Raw genomic sequence first — 21,253 nt, forward strand, 5'->3', positions numbered from 1 at the left:
CAGACCAACACGGCTACCTACCTGTAATCCCAATCATGTATACTTCGTAGGGTCAATGGATTTCTATGGTACTTATTCCCCATTACACATGTGTAGGATTGTAATCTTAGGCAAGGCTCCAGATTAGGTCCACTATGTTCTTCTGTTACATCTCCTGTATCACTACGGATGGGGACTGGAGAACACACATCACAATGCAGTCACACAATTAGAGCTAATTTGCACGTGGGTCCCAATTAAGTAAAACTCTGTATGGAAGGATGGTCATGCATGTCTGTCTGTCTTGTGAGATCTAAAATTTTGGGAAGGTAGGGAATAGTTCTTTAAAGCTTGAGAATCTCTCAAATGTCCACTCCCTTCCCCAGGCAGAGCGCTTAAAAACAAAAACTTCCCTACAGTTTTGGGTAAAGGTAAAGGTAAAGGGACCCCTGACCCTTAGGTCCAGTCGTGACCAACTCTGGGGTTGCACGCTCATCTCGCATTATTGGCCGAGGGAGCCGGCGTACAGCTTCCAGGTCATGTGGGCAGCATGACAAAGCCGCTTCTGGCAAACCAGAGCAGCACATGGAAACGCCGTGCAGTTTTCCATAAAGGTTGTTACTTGGCTTTTTCACCTTTATAAACTCTGCACTAGGAAGATAGTGCCACGTGGGCTTTTGTTTTGGGGTGATGTGTGAAATTTGAAAAGAAAACAGCTCTTTCATAAGGGTAGATGCTCAAGAATTTGTTCTCATTTAAAACAATGCTGCCGATGAACAGTTATACCTTGGTTTTCAAACACCTTGGGAGATGAACGTTTTGGCTCCCGAACGATTGAAAACTGGAAGTGATTGTTCTGGTTTTTGAACGTTGCCTGCAGCCAATCAGAAGCCACGCCTTGGTTCCCGAACATTTTGGAAGTCAAACGGACTTCCGGAATGTATTCCATTCAACTTCCAAGGTACCACTGTATGAGCATTTGAAAAACTCCTCTCCATTAATTAAGGTGTCTGAATAACATAGCATCTGAGAAAGAAAAAAGATCAGTAGAACAAATGATTAGGAACTTAGGAAAACCCAGTTAAAGAAAACTGTAAAACTCAGTAATGGTAAACAAAACTTTTAAAAAGCAGAATAAAAATATTCACACCAAAGGATAAATGGATATAAATCTGACATCAGGAATCACAAGACAGATAAACTAGTAGGAGAACTGTGGACTGTGGAACCTTCCTGTGGACTGGGGCAGATTAAGGACCTGACTGTCAGATATCACCAAGCCTAATGGTGTTTTTACTGACCACATGCTACACCTGAACTTGTGTACAGGGGAGTGATATTTTGAGATCTTTGGCCCAGAGTCGTGATGTGACATGCCATAGGAAGTTGCACTGTACATCTATACTGGGGTATTAGGGTGTGTGGAATTTTTCAACTTTCAAATTCAAAAAATGAGAGATGCTAAAAAGTTGTAACATGACTTGAGAATTCAAAATATATTTTGGTTAAATTGATATAATTTGCTTGGTAAGCAAAATGTTTGTAAAATTGCATAGAAATCATTAAAAATGATTGCGAAGTACTTGCTATTGTTATTATTATTATTAAGCTTTGTCTGACATTTTCAGAAAGTAAAAATAAAATTATTTGGTTTTCCGACAGCAGTTTATGTGCTTCTTTACCAAACGTAGACTCACCGAGCTAAATGTTCAATCACAAAAAGAACAGCAGACTTTAATTTCTTACAGTCAAAAACATTTTTAAAAGACCCATCACTGAAGAACTCTGCAAAAATTTATTAGGACCATGCAGTGATGGCAAAAACTTAACATAATAGATCCAAAGATGGGATAATAGATCCCAAATAGATGGGATGGGGGGGGGGTCAAGATTGAATATATTTATGTAGTACTGTATTGTAAGAGACAGACATTTCTTTCCTTTATTTGTTAACATGTTTGAAAAAATGAGACAAATAATAATCATTATATTATATTTTCATTTATAATTTTGGGTTCAATTACCATCTGTTTGCACATATATGATTTGTGGCTGAGCTGCTCCCTGGTTTGCCGGATGCATAAATTGTATGCATAAATGCACCAAAAGCAACCACAACCCTGCAACTTTGCTTTCCATCCGGAACGAAGAACGACGTGCGCGCAGAGCGCCGCCTTCCACTCAGGGAGGAGCTGAGAGATGCAGCCCTGCGAGGGTTAAACAAACTGAGCTGCGATTCCTAGAGAGGCAGGAATTTTTGAAACCGGGAAAGAGGCTCGTCGTTGGGATTCCGAGGCGAGGAGCGGCGGACAGGAGACGGCAGAGGCGACGAGGTGCCACGCGGTGGGCGGCGGTGGGGAGGGGAGGGGAGGGGAGTCGTCTTAATGGTTGAGGCTGATGCGCCTAAATCCAGCTGCAAAAGGAAGCGCCCCCAACAGTTGCACGAGTCTCTTTGAAGCCTCTCAATAATAGTAGTAGTAGTAGTAGTAGTAATAATAATAATAATAATAATAATAATAATAATAATAATAATAATAATAATAATAGATTATTTATACCCTGCCCATGTGGCTGGGCTTCCCCAACCACTCTGGGCGGCTTCCAGAAGGATATTAAAATACAATAAACTATTAAACATTAAAAGCCTCCCTAAACAGGGCTGCCTTCAGATGTCTTCTAAATTTCTGGTAGTTGTTTTTCTCTTTGACATCTGATGGGAGGGCATTCCACAGGGCAGGCGCCACTACCGAGAAGGCCCTCAACGCTGGACCTCAGTGTCTGGGCAGAATGATGGGGGTGGAGACGCTCCTTCAGGTATACTGGACCGAGGCCATTTAGGGCTTTAAAGGTCAGCACCAACACTTTGAATTGTGCTCGGAAACATACTGGGAGCCAATGTAGGTCTTTCAAGACCGGTGTTATGTGGTCTCAGCGGCCACTCCCAGTCACCAGTCTAGCTGCCGCATTCTGAATTAGTTGTAGATTCCGCGTCACCTTCAAAGGGAAAGGCCCTTGGGTGGTGGTGGGTTTGGAAAAAAGGGTTTTCCCTCTGTCACCCCACCCCACCACCACTCATAATCAGTATTTATAAAATGTACCCGGGGAGGCCCGGCCAGATTGGGGGGGGTATATCATCATCATCATCATCATTAAATGTTGATGCTCACAACCCCAGATACATGTTGTGAATACCCTCAAATTAGATACCTACTCCCTCCCCACTCCACCTGTGCTTTTGTATATATATATATATATATTTTAAAAAGCTTCTTATGTTCCTTTGCACGTGGGAAAGTTTTCAATGTTTGCCTCTAGGCTTGAGGGAATGGGAGGGCTTTGTAGAAACAGGAGTGGATAAAATACGACATCAATATGTTTGGATTGATTGAGGGTGTGTGTGTGTGTGTGTGAGAGAGAGAGAGAGAGAGAGAAAAAAATAGTCCCTGGCAGGACAATCTATTTACAGTGGTTTGGTACCTCAGGTTACAGACGCTTCAGGTTACAGACTCCGGTAACCCAGAAATAGAACCTCAGGTTAAGAACTTTGCTTCAGGATAAGAACAGAAATCGTGCTTGTGTGGCGTGGTGGCAGCAGGAGGCCCCATTAGCTAACAGAACAGTTTCAGGTTAAGAAAGGACCTCCGGAACGAATTAGGTTCTTAACCAGAAGTACCACTGTAAATAAAAATGTAACTGTTCGTTTGTTCAAAATCTTTAATCTCCGAAAGTTCTTCACCGATTGCTTTGAAATTTTGACACGTTTCATTCGAATGCACGCGTTTTTATATTCCTACTCGAATACACACGTGTTTTTATATACCAACTATTATATAGATGTCACACCTGTGACATTTAAAAACATGTTTTTTTAAAAAAACAGCGCCATCGGTTGGAAGTAAAAGCAACACACGCTATACTAAATATTTAACGTTTCCTATTCAATGTTCTGATTTACGATGTGTCGTTTAGCATACTGTTCATTTCGTGAGTATATTATTATTTTTCTTCTTCTTTCATTGTTTTTCATTCCTTTTTAAACTGTTTTTCTTATTTTTCATTGCAGTTGGCAGTGAAATTGAGCTATGTTGATTGATCTGCATTTGAATTGAAATATTTCATTAGTATTTTCTATTTTTTCCCTTTGTTTTTTTAGTTCATGTTTTTTCCTTTTTTAATGCTTTGCAGTTTTATATGTTTTTGTTATAACTTTCTTTTTTCTTTTTCAGTGCAATCGATCTGCTTTGCTTTAGTTCATCAAAATAATGTCTCGCAGAAGATCAAACTTAGGTCATCATACTCGTAATGCGGAAACAAAGCGACGAGTAATTGCAAATCAAACGGAGGAAGAACGGGCAAAAGCAAATGAGCGAAAAAGACGAAGAGTGGCTCAAAAACGTGCCGAGGAAACAGTAGAGCGACGTTCAGCCAGACTTGAGAATGCAAGGTTAAGAGCACGACGAGAGCGTTCTGCCGCTTCAAATCGCGACAGGCTGAGAGTGGCTGAAAGACGTCAACGAGAAACAGCAGATCACCGACAAACACAACTCCGTGGTCAGCAATGGCGTCGATCAAGGAATTACAGGTAATGTTTGTCTGAAATCTCCTGCAAGCAATATTAATGCGTTCCCAAAAGGTCTGGTGTTTCCACGTAAATCTTGCAATGATTGATCAAGAGCCTCAAGTGGTTTTTTGTGTGACATTGTGCATTCATCCCAAACAATAAGTTTGCATTTCTGCAATACTTTTCCCATGCCGGATGCTTTGGAAATGTTACACGTGGGAGTTTCAATGAATTGTATGTTCAATGGCAATTTCTAAGCGGAATGAACAGTTCTTCCACCTGGTAACAATGTCACAGCTATTCCAGACGATGCAAGAGCTAAGGCTATGTCATTTTGGGATCGAATTGCTGCCAGAATCAATCTAATTAGGAACGTTTTACCAGTTCTTCCTTGCGCATCTAAAAAGAAGATTTCTCCAATCCTGTTATTGATAGTTTGCATTATTTGATCGTAAATGGCTTTCTACTCAAGCGTTAGCCTAGGAATATTTGATTGCACATATGACAAAAGATAAACCGTGTTGTAATTTTGTTCACGACGCAATTCTAAATCGAATGAAGCAGTAGCAGATCGATTCGGTCACCATTCCCAATTAGATTGGCGTTTGCAATCACCACCAACAAATCTCTCTCTTTTTTAAATTCTCTTTATTAAATTTTCCAATTAAAACACAATTATATTACATCAATTATTTCCCAATTATACAAATACATATCAATTAAACCGAATTTTATGCCGAATCCTAACACCACCAACAAATCTCAAGGCCAATCTTTAGTATTATGCAGTATAGATCTAGACACAGATTGCTTCTCACGTGGACAATTATATGTTGCGTGTTCTAGAGTTGGCAAACCAGACAATCTCTATATCTACACAGAGAATGGAACAACAAAAAATATTGTATAGGTAAAGGTAAAGGGACCCCTGACCATTAGGTCCAGTTGTGACCGACTCTGGGGTTGCGGCGCTCATCTCGCGTTATTGGCCGAGGGAGCTGGCATACAGCTTCCAGGTCATATGACCAGCATGACAAAGCCGCTTCTGGTGAACCAGAGCAGCACATGGAAACACCGTTTACCTTCCCACTGTATTTATCTTTAACGGGCTTTCGAACTCCTACCGTGTTTCTCCGAAAATAAGACTGTCTTAAATTTATTTTTTCCACAAAAAAACTACACTGGCTTATTTTCAGGGGATGTCTTATTTTTTTCCCCTCCTTCTCCTGCCGCGACCAGCATTGCTGCTGTGCCTATTACTATGTCTTATTTTCGGGGTATGGCTTATATTTCTTGAAATATTAACTCCACTTCTCAGTTGCCCCCAGTTTGAGGCTTTCCTTCCAGCCATGTCCCAGAGATGGCCTGTTTAACCCCTTCTTTCTCTCCCTCTCCTCCCATGACAGAGCAATGGCATCAGAGGCCCAATCTGGATCATCCCTTCCTGGAGCTGGAGTGGAAACCTCTGCCATGGACCCATCTCAGGTAAGGGGCAGGCTCCTTGTGGGGCACAGCCTGGGTGCCTCCCTCTGTGTTGAGCTGCAAGGTTTGCAGGAAACGTGTGCTGCCCCTTTTCTGCTGCTGCTGCTGCTGCTGCTGCTACTGCTGCTGCTACAAAATGTCTAGGTGACCCAACTTAAGCTATGAACTGTACGGTGTCTCTTGCGTGATATCTACAGTCCTGCAGAAAAAAATTAAAGCTTTCCTAGCTGGATTTTGCAAAGCTCTCTGCCATTGTTGTGTCCACTTTGCATCATGTTTTGTACAATACCTCAGGATGTACAGTGGTACCTTGGTTCTCAAACTTAATCCGTTCCAGAAGTCTGTTCCAAAACCAAAGAGTTCCAAAACCAAGGTGCACTTTCCCACAGAAAGTAATGCAAAACGGATTAATCTGTTCCACACTTTTAAAAACAGCCCCTAAAACAGCAAATTAACATGAATTTTACAATCTAACGAGACCATTGATCCATAAAATGAAAGCAATAATCTGTGCTATACTATAAAATACTGTACTATGAAATAAATAAGACAGTATTGTAGATAATAAAAATTAACGTTTTGTACAATACCTCAGGATGTACAGTGGTACCTTGGTTCTCAAACTTAATCCGTTCCAGAAGTCTGTTCCAAAACCAAAGCGTTCCAAAACCAAGGTGCACTTGGTTCCACACTTTTTAATCCGTTCCACACTTTTAAAAACAACCCCTAAAACAGCAAATTAACATGCAAAATAACAGCAAATTTTACTATCTAACAAGACCATTGATCCATAAAATGAAATCAATAATCATTGTACTGTACTATAAAATAAATCAGACAGTATTGTAGATGATAAAAATTAAAATCAATTTCCCCCCCTTACCTGCACTGATAATAGTCATTGTTTCGATGGGGGTATTTTATCCATTTCCGCAGTCACACAATCAATCAATCAATCAATCAGTAGCGGAATTGGGTTCCACACAGTCACAAAAACAAATTAACCGAAAAAGCCTCAAAAATAAAAACGCAAAATATATAGCAAAAACAAAAGCACCAAACTTAATCCATTCAGGAAGTCCATTTGACTTCCGAAATGTTTGAAAACCAAGGCGCAGCTTCTGATTAGTGCAGGCACCCCGGAAATTATAACTGATGGCCGCATTGGACGTTTGGCTTCTGAAAAACGTTCAAAACCCGAAACACTTACTTCCAGGTTTTCAGCATTTGAGAACCAAGGCACCACTCTATGTAGAAAGTGATTAATAAATAACATTAATAATAGCAAGAGCAATAAAACTACCAGGTTAGCCCTTTTATTTTCACACTGGGAGCCATGTCAGATGTTTATATATGTCAGATGTTTATATATATCTGTTTATTATTTTATCTCCATAAGAGTTCATTTCTGAGTAGAGAATCTATCTTTTCCTTTCAGCGGCTGGTGTCCTTTGAGGAGGTGGCCGTGTATTTCAGCAAGGGGGAGTGGGATCTCCTGGGCCCCTGCCAGAGAGCTCTCTACAAGGAAGTGATGCTGGAAAATTATGCAAATGTAAAGTTTCTGGGTAAGGATGTCTTGTCCCTTGGTTGACAGGTGCTGTTGGTAATGCATCTTACGTAGATTTGGATCTAAGATAAATACTGTTACAGGCTGACTTAACTATGGAGGTATACAATTTAGGTAGTTCTGTCCCTATGATTCCCAAAAGAAAAGCTTCTGTGTTGTTGTTTTTATACAAACGTGTGTGTATGTGGTTTTTTTTTACAAACGTTATTTCTCTTGTTTGTTTCAGGAAACAGCAACAGAGCACTCAATTCTGTTGAGATCTTTTGGCAAGGAACACCTAAGCAAATGAGCCACAGTAGGACATCCCTGGAAAGTGCCATGGGGGAATGTTTTTGGGGTCCCAAAGTGGAGGAGAATCCCGAGACTCGGCAGCGTGTTGGCAGCTTCCAAGAGAGCAAGCCTAACCTGCTGCTTTGTGGGGAAGGTGCTAAATATGTCCCCAGGAGGACCTTCCCTGAAAACCTCCTGAGCACTGAGGGGAGGAAGGGAGGCCAAGAGAATGGGATCAGCCTCCATCGGATCATTCCCCTTCCAGAAGACCGGAAAATGCCACCGGAAGCGGAGAAAGTGTATAAGTGCTCCTTTTGTGGGAAGTCTTTCGGCGATAGTTTGGACTTGGTTGCCCACGAGAGGGCCCACATTGGCGAGAGGATCTACAAGTGTCCGGATTGCGAGAAACGGTTCTCTCATCGCATCGACCTCCTGACGCACAAGAAGACCCACCAGGGAGAGCAGCACCAGGGAAGTCCTGCAACGTCATGCAGTAGCGACAGGCAAGCACTCAGTATGGTGGAGGAAGGGGTCTTGGACGCTAGAGAGCAGGAGCAGTGACTCAGTAGCTCAGGAGGGGAGGGGAATGGAAAGTGGTCTCCGCAACAATGCGTAAGGAACGTAAGGAAGAGAGGAGGAGATTAGGAGTTCCCAAGCTGCAGTTTAGAAACGTACGCTTTCTCTTTTTTTTTCCCATTTTACAGACAGAGCCACAGAAACGCGTACAGCTAGTATGGAATAAATTAAAAGGAGGGCAAAGTGAAATGCTTTTTATTTATGCGGTCCAAAAGCCATGAAACCAAAGGGTGAAAGTCTTGCTCTCACCGTTCAGCTGAAATGTGAATAACTCCACTTCTCAGTTGCTCCCAGTTTGAGGCTTTCCTTCCAGCCATGTCCCAGAGATGGCCTGGTTTACCCCTTCTTTCTCTCCCTCTCCTCCCATGACAGAGCAATGGCATCAGAGGCCCAATCTGGATCATCCCTTCCTGGAGCTGGAGTGGAAACTTCTGCCATGGACCCATCTCAGGTAAGGGGCAGGCTCCTTGTGGGGCACAGCCTGGGTGCCTCCCTCTGTGTTGAGCTGCAAGGTTTGCAGGAAACGTGTGCTGCCCCTTTTTGGCTGCTGCTGCTGCTACAAAATGTCTAGGTGACCCAACTTAAGCTATGAATTGTACCGTGTCTCTTGCGTGAAAAAAATTAAAGCTTTCCTAGCTGGATTTTGCAAAGCTCTCTGCCAACGGTGTCCACTTTGCATCACGTTTTGTACAATACCTCAGGATGTACAGTAGTACCTTGGTTCTCAAACTTAATCCGTTCCAGAAGTCTGTTCCAAAACCAAAACGTTCCAAAACCAAGGTGCACTTGGTTCCACACTTTTTAATCCGTTCCACACTTTTAAAAACAACCCCTAAAACAGCAAATTAACATGAATTTTACTATCTAACGAGACCATTGATCCATAAAATGAAATCAATAATCATTGTACTGTACTATAAAATAAATAAGATAGTATTGTAGATGATAAAAATTAAAATCAATTTTTTTCCTACCTGCACTGATAATAGTCATTGTTTCGATGGGGGTATTTTATCCATTCCCCTTCATGGATCAATGCCTTGTCGTGGCTAAGGGGCTTGAATAACTCAGAGAAGCTATGAGCTATGCCATGCAGGGCCACCCAAGATGGACAGGTCATAGTGGAGAGTTTTGACTAAACGTGATCCACCTGGAGAAGGAACTGGCAAGCCACTCCAGTATCCCTGCCAAGAAAACTCCATGGACATCATGCGAAAGGCTGGACTAGATGAATCCCAAGCCGGAATTAAGATTGCCGGAAGAAATATCAACAACCTCAGATATGCAGATGACACAACCTTGATGGCAGAAAGCGAGGAGGAATTAAAGAACCTTTTAATGAGGGTGAAAGAGGAGAGCGCAAAATATGGTCTGAAGCTCAACATCAAAAAAACCAAGATCATGGCCACTGGTCCCATCACCTCCTGGCAAATAGAACGGGAAGAAATGGAGGCAGTGAGAGATTTTACTTTCTTGGGCTCCTTGATCACTGCAGATGGTGACAGCAGTTACGAAATTAAAAGACGCCTGCTTCTTGGGAGAAAAGCAATGACAAACCTAGACAGCATCTTAAAAAGCAGAGACATCACCTTGCCGACAAAGGTTCGTATAGTTAAAGCTATGGTTTTCCCAGTAGTGATGTATGGAAGTGAGAGCTGGACCATAAAGAAGGCTGATCGCCGAAGAATTGATGCTTTTGAATTATGGTGCTGGAGGAGACTCTTGAGAGTCCCATGGACTGCTAGAAGATCAAACCTATCCATTCTTAAGGAAATCAGCCCTGAGTGCTCCCTGGAAGGACAGATCGTGAAGCTGAGGCTCCAATACTTTGGCCACCTCATGAGAAGAGAAGAATCCTTGGAAAAGACCCTGATGTTGGGAAAGATTGAGGGCACTAGGAGAAGGGGACGACAGAGGACAAGATGGTTGGACAGTGTTCTCGAAGCTACGAACATGAGTTTGACCAAACTGCGGGAGGCAGTGCAAGACAGGAGTGGCTGGCATGCTATGGTCCGTGGGGTCACGAAGAGTCGGACACGACTAAACGACTAAACAACAACAACAACAAATTTTATCCATTTCCGCAGTCACGCAATCAATCAATCAATCAGTAGCGGAATTGGGTTCCACACAGTCACAAAAACAAATTAACCGAAAAAGCCTCAAAAACAAAAATGCAAAATATATAGCAAAAACAAAAGCGCCAAACTTAATCCATTCTGGAAGTCCGTTTGATTTACGAAATGTTTGAAAACCAAGGCACAGCTTCTGATTAGTGCAGGCACCCCGGAAATAATAACTGATGGCCGCATTGGACGTTTGGCTTCTGAAAAACGTTCAAAACCCGAAACACTTACTTCCAGGTTTTCAGCGTTTGAGAACCAAGGCGTTTGAGAACCAAGGCACCACTGCATGTAGAAAGTGATTAATAAATAACATTATTAATAATAGCAAGAGCAATAAAGCTACCAGGTTAGCCCTTTTATTTTCACGCTGGGAGCCATGTCAGATGTTTATATATCTGTTTATTATTTTATCTCCATAAGAGTTCATTTCTGAGTAGAGAATCTATCTTTTCCTTTCAGCGGCTGGTGTCCTTTGAGGAGGTGGCCGTGTATTTCAGCAAGGGGGAGTGGGATCTCCTGGGCCCCTGCCAGAGAGCTCTCTACAAGGAAGTGATGCTGGAAAATTATGCAAATGTAAAGTTTCTGGGTAAGGATGTCTTGTCCCTTGGTTGACAGGTGCTGTTGGTAATGCATCTTACGTAGATTTGGATCTAAGATAAATACTGTTACAGGCTGACTTAACTATGGAGGTATACAATTTAGGTAGTCCTGTCCCTATGATTCTCAAAAGAAAAGCTTCTGTTTGTGTGTGTGTGTTTTTTTTACAAACATTATTTTAAACATCCTTTTCAAATCATTATATATCATTTCCCAGTAAGCTTTTTAACCTTACTACAAGTATGGACCACAGTTTCCTTACCCCTGATCTAACCAACTGATCAGCTGAACACTAGTTTTAATTATTATTATTTTTCAAAAATTGAAGGCTCCTTCCCACTCTCTCCTTCTCATGTCATTTCTCTTGTTTGTTTCAGGAAACAGCAACAGAGCACTCAAGTCTGAGGAGACCTTTTGGCAAGGAACACCTAAGCAAATGAGCCACAGTAGGACATCCCTGGAAAGTGCCATGGGGGAATGTTATTGGGGTCCCAAAGTAGATGAGACTCCCAAGACTCGGCAGCATGTTGACAGCTTCCAAGAGAACAAGCCTAACCTAGCTCTGCTTTGTGGGGAAGGTGCTAAAAATGTACCCAGGAGGACCTTCCCTGAGAACCTCCTGAGCACTGAGGGGAGAAAAGGAGGCCAAGAGAATGGGATCAGCCTCCATTGGAACGCTCCCCTTCCAGAAGACCGGAAAATGCCACCGGAAATGGAGAAAGTGTATAAGTGCTCCTATTGTGGGAAGTCTTTCGGCGATAGTTTGGACTTGGTTGCCCACGAGAGGGTCCACATTGGCGAGAGGATCTACAAGTGTCAGGATTGCAAGAAACCTTTCTCTCATTGGATCGACCTCCTGACGCACAAGAACCACCACCAGGGAGAGCAGCACCAGGGAAGTCCTGCAACGTCATGCAGTAGCGACAGGCAAGCACTCAGTATGGTGGAGGAAGGGGTCTTGGACGCTAGAGAGCAGGAGCAGTGACTCAGTAGCTCAGGAGGGGAGGGGATGGGAAAGTGGTCTCCGCAACAATGAGTAAGGAACGTAAGGAAGAGAGAAGGAGATTAGGAGTTCCAAAGCTGCAGTTTAGAAACGTACGCTTTCTCTTTTCTTTCTTTTCCATTTTACAGACTGAGCCACAGAAACGCGTGGCCTGGTACAGCTAGTATGGAATAAATTAAAAGGAGGGCAAAGTGAAATGCTTTTTATTTATGCGGTCCAAAAGCCATGAAACCAAAGGGTGAAAGTCTTGCTCTCACCGTTCAGCTGAAATGTGAATAACTCCACTTCTCAGTTGCTCCCAGTTTGAGGCTTTCCTTCCAGCCATGTCCCAGAGATGGCCTGTTTAACCCCTTCTTTCTCTCCCTCTACCCCCCATGACAGAGCAATGGCATCAGAGGCCCAATGTGGATCATCCCTTCCCGGAGCTGGAGTGGAAACTTCTGCCATGGACCCATCTCAGGTAAGGGGCAGGCTCCTTGTGGGGCACAGCCTGGGTGCCTCCCTCTGTGTTGAGCTGCAAGGTTTGCAGGAAACGTGTGCTGCCCCTTTTTGGCTGCTGCTGCTGCTACAAAATGTCTAGGTGACCCAACTTAAGCTATGAATTGTACGGTGTCTCTTGCGTGAAAAAAATTAAAGCTTTCCTAGCTGGATTTTGCAAAGCTCTCTGCCATCGGTGTCCACTTTGCATCACGTTTTGTACAATACCTCAGGATGTACAGTGATACCTTGGTTCTCAAACTTAATCCGTTCCAGAAGTCTGTTCCAAAACCAAAGCGTTCCAAACCAAGGTGCACTTTCCCACAGAAAGTAATGCAAAACGGATTAATCTGTTCCACACTTTTAAAAACAGCCCCTAAAACAGCAAATTAACATGAATTTTCCTATCTTACGAGACCATTGATCCATAAAATGAAAGCAATAATCTGTGCTATACTATAAAATACTGTACTATAAAATAAATAAGACAGTATTGTAGATGATAAAAATTAATATCAATTTTTTTTCTTACCTGCACTGATAATAGTCATTATTTCGATGGGGGTATTTTATCCGTTTCCGCAGTCACACAATCAATCAATCTGTCAGTAGCGGAGTTGGGTTCCACACAGTCACAAAAACAAATTAACCAAAAAAGCCTCAAAAACAAAAACACAAAATATATAGCAAAAAAAAAGAGAGCCAAACTTAGTCCATTCCAGAAGTCCATTTGACTTCCGAAATGTTTGAAAACCAAGGCTCAGCTTCTGATTGGTGCAGGCACCCCGGAAATAATAACTGATAGCTGCATTGGACGTTTGGCTTCTGAAAAACGTTCAAAACCCAAAACTTTCAAAACCTCCAGGTTTTAAGTGTTTGAGAACCAAGGCGTTTGAGAACCATGGTACCACTGTATGTAGAAAGTGATTAATAAATAACATTATTAATAACAGCAAGAGCAATAAAGCTACCAGGTTAGCCCTTTTATTTTCACGCTGGGAGCCATGTCAGATGTTTATATATGTCAGATGTTTATATATATGTTTATTATTTTCTCTACATCAGAGTTCATTTCTGAGTAGAGAATCTATCTTTTCCTTTCAGCGGCTGGTGTCCTTTGAGGAGGTGGCTGTGTATTTCAGCAAGCGGGAGTGGGATCTCCTGGGCCCCTGCCAGAGAGCTCTCTACAAGGAAGTGATGCTGGAAAACTATGCAAATGTAATGTTTCTGGGTAAGGAAGTCTTGTCCCTTGGTTGACAGGTGCTGTTGTTAATGCATCTTACGTAGATTTGAATCTAAGATAAATACTGTTACAGGCTGATTTAACTATGGAGGTATACAATTTAGGTAGTTCTGTCCCTATGATTCCCAAAAGAAAAGCTTCTCTTTTTTTAATTTTATACAAACGTTATTTTAAACATCCTTTTCAATTCATTATATATCATTTCCCAGTAAGCTTTTTAACCTTACTACAAGTAAGGACCACAGTTTCCTTACCCCTGATCTAACCAACTTGTAAGGGGGAGAGAATACAGATAACCTCCCCCTCTCATCAGGAGCAGTTCGTCCCCAAGCAGCCAGGATAGCACAGGGTCTGAAGGGGCCAGTCAGGAAAGGGAGACAGAGAGCCAGGTCTCCGACAGCATGGGAGAGCCCTTGCTCCACAGGCAGGAAGAGAGAGAGACGGGAAAGGGGGAGAGGGAAAAGACGGAAAGCAGGCCCTTTCCCCCGACACCGGAACTTAGGAGGAGGAGAAAAGGGAGGAGATTCACTGTGCCTAAGCTGTTATGTTGGTCCCGGTCGCGAAAAGGGGCAGTGCCGGATTCTGAGATGGAATGAGAAGACGTGCATGCGATGGCTCAATACACTGTAAATAAAGAGCACCAATAAAAACGCTTTAAAAGACAAGGATGAGGAGAGTCGTTACTCGAGAGTAGCCGTAACAACATCTTACACAACTGATCAGCTGAACACTAGTTTTAATTATTATTATTTTTCAAAAATTGAAGGCTCCTTCCCACTCTCTCCTTCTCATGTCATTTCACTTGTTTGTTGCAGGAAACAGCAACGGAGCACTCAAGTCTGTGGAGATCTTTTGGCAAGGAACACCTAAGCAAATGAGCCACAGTAGGACACCCCTGGAAAGTGCCATGGGGGAATGTTTTTCGGGTCCCAAAGTGGAGGAGAATCCCGAGACTCGGCAGCATGTTGACAGCTTCCAAGAGAGCAAGCCTAACCTAACTCTGCTTTGTGGGGAAGGGGCTAAATATGTCCCCAGGAGGACCTTCCCTGAGAACCACCTGAGCACTGAGGGGAGGAAGGGAGGCCAAGAGAATGGGATCAGCCTCCATCGGATCATTCCCCTTCCAGAAGACCGGAAAATGCCACCGGAAGCGGAGAAAGTGTATAAGTGCTCCTTTTGTGGGAAGTCTTTTGGCGATAGTTTGGACTTGGTTGCCCACAAGAGGGCCCACATTGGCGAGAGGATCTACAAGTGTCCGGATTGCGAGAAACGGTTCTCTCATCGCATCGACCTCCTGACGCACAAGAAGAACCACCAGGGAGAGCAGCACCAGGGAAGTCCTGCAACGTCATGCAGTAGCGACAGGCAAGCACTCAGTATGGTGGAGGAAGGGGTCTTGGACGCTAGAGAGCAGGAGCAGTGACTCAGTAGTAGCTCAGGAGGGGAGGGGTAAGGAAAGTGGTCTCCGCAACAATGCGTAAGGAACGTAAGGAAGAGAGGAGGAGATTAGGAGTTCCCAAGCTGCAGTTTAGAAACGTACGCTTTCTCTTTTCTTTCTTTTCCATTTTACAGACTGAGCCACAGAAACGCGTGGCCTGGTACAGCTAGTATGGAATAAATTAAAAGGAGGGCAAAGTGAAATGCTTTTTATTTATGTGGTCCAAAAGCCATGAAACAAAAGGTTGAAAGTCTTGCCCTCACCGTTCAGCTGAAATGTGAATAACTCCACTTCTCAGTTGCCCCCAGTTTGGGGCTTTCCTTCCAGCCATGTCCCAGAGATGGCCTGGTTTACCTCTTCTTTCTCTCCCTCTACCCCCCATGACAGAGCAATGGCATCAGAGGCCCAATGTGGATCATCCCTTCCTGGAGCTGGAGTGGAAACTTCTGCCATGGACCCATCTCAGGTAAGGGGCAGGCTCCTTGTGGGGCACAGCCTGGGTGCCTCCCTCTGTGTTGAGCTGCAAGATTTGCAGGAAACGTGTGCTGCCCCTTTTTGGCTGCTGCTGCTGCTGCTGCTACAAAATGTCTAGGTGACCCAACTTAAGCTATGAATTGTACCGTGTCTCTTGCGTGAAAAAAATTAAAGCTTTCCTAGCTAGATTTTGCAAAGCTCTCTGCCATCGGTGTCCACTTTGCATCACGTTTTGTACAATACCTCAGGATGTACAGTGATACCTTGGTTCTCAAACTTAATCCGTTCCAGAAGTCTGTTCCAAAACCAAAACGTTCCAAAACCAAGGCGCACTTGGTTCCACACTTTTTAAAACAGCAAATTAACATGAATTTTACTATCTAACGAGACCATTGATCCATAAAATGAAATCAATAATCATTGTACTGTACTATAAAATAAATAAGATAGTATTGTAGATGATAAAAATTAAAATCTATTTTTTTCCCTACCTGCACTGATAATAGTCATTGTTTCGATGGGGGTATTTTATCCATTTCCGCAGTCACACAATCAATCAATCAATCAATCAGTAGTGAAATTGGGTTCCACACAGTCACAAAAACAAATTAACCGAAAAAGCCTCAAAAACAAAAATGCAAAATATATAGCAAAAACAAAAGCGCCAAACTTAATCCATTCTGGAAGTCTATTTCATTTACGAAATGTTTGAAAACCAAGGCACAGCTTCTGATTAGTGCAGGCACCCCGGAAATAATAACTGATGGCCGCATTGGACGTTTGGCTTCTGAAAAACGTTCAAAACCCGAAACACTTACTTCCAGGTTTTCAGCGTTTGAGAACCAAGGTGTTTGAGAACCAAGGCACCACTGCATGTAGAAAGTCATTAATAAATATCATTTTTAATAATAGCAAGAGCAATAAAGCTACCAGGTTAGCCCTTTTATTTTCACGCTGGGAGCCATGTCAGATGTTTATATATGTCAGATGTTTATATATATATATGTTTATTATTTTATCTACATTAGAATCTATCTTTTCCTTTCAGCGGCTGGTGTCCTTTGAGGAGGTGGCCGTGTATTTCAGCAAGGGGGAGTGGGATCTCCTGGGCCCCTGCCAGAGAGCTCTCTACAAGGAAGTGATGCTGGAAAATTATGCAAATGTAATGTTTCTGGGTAAGGATGTCTTGTCCCTTGGTTGACAGGTGCTGTTGTTAATGCATCTTACGTAGATTTGGATCTAAGATAAATACTGTTACAGGCTGACTTAACTATGGAGGTATACAATTTAGGTAGTTCTGTCCCTATTATTTCCAAGAGAAAAGCTTCTCTGTGTGTGTGTGTGTGTGTGTGTGTGTGTGGTTTTTTTTTACAAACGTTATTTTAAACATCCTTTTCAATTCATTGTATATCATTTCCCAGTAAGCTTTTTATCCTTACTACAAATAAGGACCACAGTTTCCTTACCCCTGATCTAACCAACTGATCAGCTGAACACTAGTTTTAATTATTATTATTTTTCAAAAATTGAAGGCTCCTTCCCACTCTCTCCTTCTCATGTCATTTCTCTTGTTTGTTTCAGGAAACAGCAACGGAGCGCTCAAGTCGGATGAGACCTTTTGGCAAGGAACACCTAAGCAAATGAGCCACAGTAGGACACCCCTGGAAATCGCCATGGGGGAATGTTTTTGGGGTCCCAAAGTGGAGGAGAATCCCGAGACTCCTGACGCAGAAGAAGAACCATCAGGGAGAGAAGCCACACCGGTGCGATTCGGACTGCGTGAAGTGCTTCCAGCAGCGAGCTTTCCTGAAGGCGCCCCAGAGAGCCCACTCCGGGGAGAAAGCCTGGATATTGCCGTGGGGGAATGTTTTTGGGGTCCCAAAGTAGATGAGACTCCCGAGACTCGGCAGCATGTTGACAGCTTCCAAGAGAACAAGCCTAACCTAGCTCTGCTTTGTGGGGAAGGTGCTAAAAATGTACCCAGGAGGACCTTCCCTGAGAACCTCCTGAGCACTGAGGGGAGAAAAGGAGGCCAAGAGAATGGGATCAGCCTCCATTGGAACGCTCCCCTTCCAGAAGACCGGAAAATGCCACCGGAAGCGGAGAAAGTGTATGAGTGCTCCTTTTGTGGGAAGTCTTTCGGCGATAGTTTGGACTTGGTTGCCCACGAGAGGGTCCACATTGGCGAGAGGATCTACAAGTGTCAGGATTGCAAGAAACCTTTCTCTCATTGGATCGACCTCCTGACGCACAAGAAGAACCATCAGGGAGAGAAGCCTCACCGGTGCGATTCGGACTGCGTGAAGTGCTTCCAGCAGCGAGCTTTCCTGAAGGTGCACCAGAGAGCCCACTCCGGGGAGAAAGCCTGCCGGTGCTCTGTGTGCGGGGAGAGCTTCATCCGGATGTCCAACCTCATCAAGCACTGGAGGACCCATCACTGCACCGAGTGCGGGAAAAGCACACTTCAGTGTAGGTTCTCCTGGTGTAAGAGTTGGCAGAAGAGGTGACCCAACTTTGGTTTACCCTCAGCCAGTGCCTACCTCACCTGCCCTCAACTTGCCACCAATCTGGGGAGTGGCCAGCTGGTTGGCTTCCTCCATAGTCTTAGGATGTCCCTTGTAGAGCTCAGCAGGAAGGAAGGAAGGAAGGCGGGGGGGGGGGAATTAGCATCAGTTGGATCTGCCTGTCATTGACTGTTGAGCTCCCTGCCTTCTGCCTCTTTAATGCCAGTGGAAACAAGCCATCACTGATAAAGAGAGAGAGAAAACACTGAGGTGTTTCACAACTGTGGCAAGCATCTTCCAGATTCCACATGGGTTGACGAATTGCTGAACATCATGGATGGGAGAGCTTTCTGGGCAGTGTTTTTTAAAACCACATACGCAGCACAGGAGCAGTGATTAGTGGTCCCGAGTGCATAGCCTGCCTTATGCTCGTAGCTGGGTGTGGTGAGAGACTGGCCTGCACCTTTTCAAACTGAAGGTGCAAGACCTGCCATTTTTATTTTCCCAGATTCATTTTAAATTTTTTAAAATGAGAATCCTCTGGGCAAGTAAAAATCTAGCACATCAGGAAGAATGGTTCTAGCCCAGCTTGCTCCCTGATGCACTAGGTTTTTATGTGCAGGGCCTTTTTAACATGGAGGAACATTTTGAAAACTGGTTTTTCCTTGCCACAGTCGGCAGTGGTACAATGCACTCTATGCTGCCTCTAGACTCTGCCACCATTCATGGTTGTATACAAGCAACTCCCTGTTTGTGTGGGAGTTGCGTTCCTTGTCCCCATGTGCATCAGTGGGGTGTGTGTAAGTCTGCTCCGCCCCCATTCCATTCCCTTTTCAGTGCTGGAAACTGCATGCATGTCAGTGGTCACACATGTGCCGAACACACGTGTCAGGTGACCACCAGGAGCCAGCAGATAGCCCAGCAGAGTGGTGCAGGGGCTCTGAGATGTTGAGGGGTCCGAGCAGCACCAGGGAAGTCCTGCAACGTCATGCAGTAGAGACAGGCAAGCACTCAGTATGGTGGAGGAAGGGGTCTCGGACGCTAGAGAGCAGGAGCAGCGACTCAGTAGCTCAGGAGGGGAGGGGAAAGTGGTAGCCCCGTCTCCGCAACAGCACAGGGTCAGAAACGTAAGGAAGAGAGGAGGAGATTAGGAGTTCCCAAGCTGCTTTGAAGGACGCCACTCCCAGGATCTGAAAGTGACTGATTGGACATGAGAACTTTAGCTCTTTTGTGTTCCTAGTTTTTAGAGGAGGAAAATGGCTGGAAAATGGGGGGGAAAATTTCCCCTGGTTTTCCTCCTCTAAAAGGCTGGGAGGGGGGTGCTGGAGGGGGAGCTAAGGAGGCAGTCGGGGTTGGCGGGGAAGAACGAGCAGCATTGACTTCCTGCCTGTGGAGCTCTTTTCAGGGAGGCTCACCTGGCATCTTTGGGGTAATAAGCAAAAGCTTTCTTGTTCTTCCACACTGTTAAAGTTCTGAGTTTTAAACTATTTCTTTGTCAGTTTTCTATTGTGGTTTCATTTTGTTATATTGATTTCAGAGTTACAGAGTGGTATATAAATGTATTTAAGCGAACAATTCCCTTCTGTTCACTTTTTATAGCTGTATTGCTGCACTTGCGGTACATTGTTTCTGTACTGAGTGTTAATAAACTCACGTAACTGATTTAGTTTACATGAACTACAGAGCAATGCAAAAAGTGTTGTCTTCAAAAACAAACAAACTGTTTAAATTATCATGCACAATGCTTCTAAACAGATGATAGCCCATTACAAAAAGTGAGCAACTTGATTACCTACCACAATGTGATTGTTTTAATAGATACAAAAAAATACCGTAATACCAAGAGCATTTTGGGCATTTTACTCTTGAGTTTTTACAGATTTGTACGATGTTCCCCCCTGTTCTATAGCTGCCAAAGCATTCCATCGTCAGACCTACATTAATACTACTACAATACTACTACTAATATTAACAATCGCCAGCATAGGTGGCGTACGCATGCTTCCTCACTTCCTTTCCTTTGGACAACAAAAGAAATCAGATTCGATCGATTCCTTCTCCCTCTCTGTTAATGGCACAATGGCAAAATTTCCAAATCCTGCGCTGGGTTAGCAAGGCTGCTTCCCCCAGCCATCGCCGCCCCCCCCTTCAAGCTGGCTCGGCCGAGCACAGTCGTCTTTGGCTCCGGGGCGAGAACGCAGCGAAGGAAGTTCCATCTCTGCTCACGCACACTGGTGCAGTGGTGCATGTGCGTGCCTTGGTGTGCACGCACCCTGCCTCCCTCCTGAGCAAAAGGACTAGCCTCTGAAGCCACTTCTGCGCCTGGTGAAGGCGTGGGAGGGCGGCAGCAGCAGAGGCCCTTCTCTCTCTCTCTCTCTCTCTCTCTCTCTCTCTCTCTCTCTCTCTCTCTCTCTCTCTCTCTCTCTCTCTCTCTCTGCAGGACTTAAAGAGCTGCAGCCAAATGTTGTTGTTTAGTCGTTTAGTCGTGTCCGACTCTTCGTGACCCCATGGACCATAGCACGCCAGGCACTCCTGTCTTCCACTGCCTCCCGCAGTTTGGTCAAACTCATGTTGGTAGCTTCGAGAATACTGTCCAACCATCTTGTCCTCTGACGTCCCCTTCTCCTAGTGCCCTCAATCTTTCCCAACATCAGGGTCTTTTCCAAGGATTCTTCTCTTCTCATGAGGTGGCCAAAGTATTGGAGCCTCAGCTTCACGATCTGTCCTTCCAGGGAGCACTCAGGGCTGATTTCCTTAAGAATGGATAGGTTTGATCTTCTTGCAGTCCATGGGACTCTCAAGAGTCTCCTCCAGCACCATAATTCAAAAGCATCAATTCTTCGGCGATCAGCCTTCTTTATGGTCCAGCTCTCACTTCCATACATCACTACTGGAAAAACCATAGCTTTAACTATACGGACCTTTGTCGGCAAGGTGATGTCTCTGCTTTTTAAGA

The 21,253-nt window shown here is 44.0% G+C and overlaps 1 protein-coding gene across 5 annotated transcripts; it reads left to right on the top strand.

Moving 5' to 3' along the window:
- The first annotated feature begins 2,211 nt into the window (after nucleotides 1–2,211).
- LOC118080247 (uncharacterized) lies at nucleotides 2,212–19,974 on the top strand. Of its 5 annotated transcripts, none has more exons than XM_060269997.2 (14): nucleotides 2,212–2,312; nucleotides 4,206–4,561; nucleotides 5,947–6,025; nucleotides 7,461–7,587; nucleotides 7,816–8,362; nucleotides 8,808–8,886; nucleotides 11,021–11,147; nucleotides 11,536–12,085; nucleotides 12,543–12,621; nucleotides 13,743–13,869; nucleotides 14,697–15,246; nucleotides 15,707–15,785; nucleotides 16,842–16,968; nucleotides 17,375–19,974. In XM_060269997.2, the coding sequence occupies exons 2-14, from the start codon at nucleotides 4,242–4,244 to the stop codon at nucleotides 18,298–18,300; spliced, it is 3,717 nt and encodes a 1,238-aa protein (XP_060125980.2). In that variant the 5' UTR covers nucleotides 2,212–2,312; nucleotides 4,206–4,241; the 3' UTR covers nucleotides 18,301–19,974. The 5 variants fall into 5 exon arrangements, with proteins under 5 accessions (XP_060125980.2, XP_060125991.2, XP_088519586.1 ...); XM_088663460.1 differs by having other exon boundaries at nucleotides 2,256–2,332; XM_060269999.2 differs by having other exon boundaries at nucleotides 2,266–2,322.
- The last annotated feature ends 1,279 nt before the right edge of the window (nucleotides 19,975–21,253 follow it).

Source organism: Zootoca vivipara, chromosome 2, assembly GCF_965207765.1.
Source record: "Zootoca vivipara chromosome 2, rZooViv2.hap1.1, whole genome shotgun sequence".
Taxonomy (NCBI): domain Eukaryota; kingdom Metazoa; phylum Chordata; class Lepidosauria; order Squamata; family Lacertidae; genus Zootoca; species Zootoca vivipara.